Below are 3,018 nucleotides of genomic sequence, written 5' to 3' on the forward strand. Positions count from 1 at the left end.
TTTTTTTTTTTCACATAATGGCCCCTGTGAGACAGTTGGAGACCCGCTGCCGTGCAGCATTGCTGAGGGCAGGTTGTGGGTCCCACTTGGCCGTTACCAGTGGTGCCCACACAGTGGGGGGTCGCCTACAGGCACGCAGACATGGGGGTTGCTTCACTTTTCACAACTCTCCCCAATAAACAGAAGAATACAGTGCTCCACAGCCCATAGGAATCAGCCATGTGGAAAGATGTACATGGAACATTCCAGTGTCTGGGTTATAGTCTTTCTTGGTAAAATAAACCTTCAGGTTAAAGCTAGAGAGGACGCCGTGGACTCTGACGGCTCCTGGGAGCCTGACAGCCTGCCGCCCTGTTTTGCAGGTGATCTTCAGCAAGTATTGCAACTCCAGCGACATCATGGACCTGTTCTGCATTGCCACAGGCCTGCCTCGGTGAGTGCCACACTCCACAGGGGCTGGCGGGGCCTCCACACCCTTCATTTCACCTGCAGGGGGCAGTGTCTGGGAAGGGCAGGGACGGGGGAGGGGGACCTCTGGGCTCACCTCCATAAGGTGCTTTCAAATCGATGGACAAAATCCCCGGGGCAAGCCTCCACCCACTGCCTGCAACAGGTGTCAACCATGTCCACACACGAAACCAGGGGGCTGAACTGAGCAGAACCGTCCTCCCCGGAGTCTGGGTGTCTTCCTTCCATTTTTCATTCACTTGTGGAGAAAGGAGGATGTTTCCATGTGAGGGTTGTCCCAGGCTTACTTCAGGAGTGAGCTGAAACTAGCAATCCACCTTACGGAATCAGCAGAATTTCCTAAGGGTTAGTTTTCAAAAGCAACAGTTAGTTCAGACAAGTGAATTTTCTAATTGCTAGCATTCTAACTTTCTGAGCAGAGAGGGGGCCGGGGAGTAGCTTAGGCCTGGCAGTTAACTTTAAAGTTAGAACAGAGCCAAAGAGAGCAATAGAATTATTCATGGGAGGGAACCGGGAGAGGAAACGATGTGCCTGAAATGGCAGAGTTTGTAGCAGCAAAACAGCCCCCGGCTTGGGACATCTTCGGTGCGCATATTATTCAAGCACCATGCTAAGAAATGCACAGAAGGTGCCAAAAAATGTAAAGTGTAAAAAAATGTTTTAAAAAAGGAAAAAATTGTGTTAGAATTGTAATACTCACTATATACTGATAACGCATCTTATCTTGTATATGTTTCTGTATCTCTCGTAATTGCAGAAGTCAAATGTGACTCGAGTATTACAATTTTAATAGTATTTTCCTCTCTTAAAATGCATATATATTTTTTGACACCCTCAGTATATGTTATTTTTTATAACAACCCCAGGATTCGGGTATCACCTCCAGTGCGCAGATCTGAAGACCAGAGAGGTTGAGTAACTGGGTTGAGGACACACAGCTCAGAAGAGGCCCCAAAAGACGAGCGGTGGGAGGAAGACTCATCGTAACCACTTAAAATCATTCCTAGGAGAGATGTGCGCAGTTCAGATGGACTCCCAAAGGAATTGGAAGTAAAAAGGCAAACTACAGATTCTTCATCTCCTGATATAAACGTTAGTTTCTATTTTACCACAGTTTTTTTTTTAATCTCCCGACTCAGTAAATTAGACTTGCTCCAATTCCTGTTTTAAATTATTTAAAACCCTGCAAGCACTTAAAGTTACATGTGACTGCTACTTTTATGTATAAATGGAATGCCAGTGGCTGGATGCCGACCTCCACCTTCCGTCCTCTCTGCCTGTGGGCAGCAGGGCCCGGGACTGTGATCATCAGGTGTACCTCCCAGAGCAGGTTTGGGCTAAAACACACCCTGGCTATGTTTTTCAGGAATACAACCATCTCGCTGCTAACCACGGACGACGCCATGGTCTCCATCGACCCCACCATGCCTGCAAATTCTGAGCGGTAAGCAGCTGCAGCCGGTGCCGTCAGCTTCTTCTTGGGGTGTGCCTGACGCTTCCCTACGTGACGTGACAGGGTTTCTAGGATTTTCTTCTTTAATTTGCTCCTGCAAGAGAGTCTGTATTCATAGCAGAGAGGGAGGGGTGCGGGGGGAGGGAACATAAAGGAGGCTTGATCAGGCTTATTTCTTTGCAGAAGAGCCAGTCTCTTTCCAAGATAAGGGTAATTGTAGGCACAGCTCTTCCTTCATACCAGGGGCCCTCTGGGAAGCCCCGTACAGAGGGGGAAACTGGAGCACTGAGGGGCAAGAAAAGCAGCACGGCCGGGCCCCAAGCCCTGCCTCAATCTCAGGGAGGGTCGCGGAGACGCCCCGACAGAGCCCCTGTGGACAGTTAGCCCTTACCACTTAGAGCCAGTCCTGTGTTCCTGAGGTGATGTGTGTGTGAGGATTCTGTGCACAGAGGTGGAAGGGGCTCCAGGCCCGGGGGGAGAAGGGGCAGGCCTAGAATGCCAGGTGCTGGCAGTAAACACACTTGGGAGCGTATGGGATGTAGGTAACGCCCGGCACGTGTGGCCTGAGGAAGGACGCTGCCCTGTGGCAAGTGGTCTTGAGAGTCCCCAGCTGTCTCCACTTCTGTTTGCAGCTGGGTGAGGCAGTGAGCAGGTGGACCACCAGGTGTGGGGTGCCCCTGGGGATCCTCTCTGTGGCCCTCTGCTGATTAGCCCCCCCTCGGCACATTGGAGCCAGGTGGCCTTTGTTAATGTGGTCATCAGGGTGATGACCTGCCCAACTGACCAAAAGAAGGGGCATGTGCTGGGCAAACCCTCACGTGTCCCAGGCCTGCTTAATGATGGCATTGGAATGTTTGAGCTTCACTGAAGGTGTGGCCTGGGACCTCCACTCATACCCCAAGGGGTTCTGCCACCCACCGTGTATGCACATCTGAGCTCCCAGGTGGGGCACCTTCCCTCCCCTCCTTCCTCCTGCCCCCAGAAGTCTACTGTCCTGACCCATGAGGTCAGTGGATTGTGGCTGGCACCGTCCTGGTCAGTTGTCTTTCCCATCACCCGAAGGGGCAAGCCTCCACCCACTGCCTGCAACAGGTGTC

The 3,018-nt window shown here is 51.5% G+C and overlaps 1 protein-coding gene across 1 annotated transcript in view; it reads left to right on the top strand.

Moving 5' to 3' along the window:
• The window catches only part of LOC111727879 (high affinity cGMP-specific 3',5'-cyclic phosphodiesterase 9A-like), a 38,948-nt gene that overhangs the window by 29,817 nt on the left and 6,113 nt on the right, over positions 1-3,018 (top strand). The window contains exons 2-3 of the mRNA XM_023518118.1: positions 363-433; positions 1,835-1,912. Coding sequence (XP_023373886.1) covers positions 363-433; positions 1,835-1,912 — 149 coding nt within the window. The remainder of the gene's footprint in view (positions 1-362; positions 434-1,834; positions 1,913-3,018) is intronic.

The sequence above is a fragment of the Otolemur garnettii genome, unplaced genomic scaffold (genome assembly GCF_000181295.1).
Source record: "Otolemur garnettii isolate 467f Iridium unplaced genomic scaffold, OtoGar3 scaffold00128, whole genome shotgun sequence".
Classification (NCBI taxonomy): domain Eukaryota; kingdom Metazoa; phylum Chordata; class Mammalia; order Primates; family Galagidae; genus Otolemur; species Otolemur garnettii.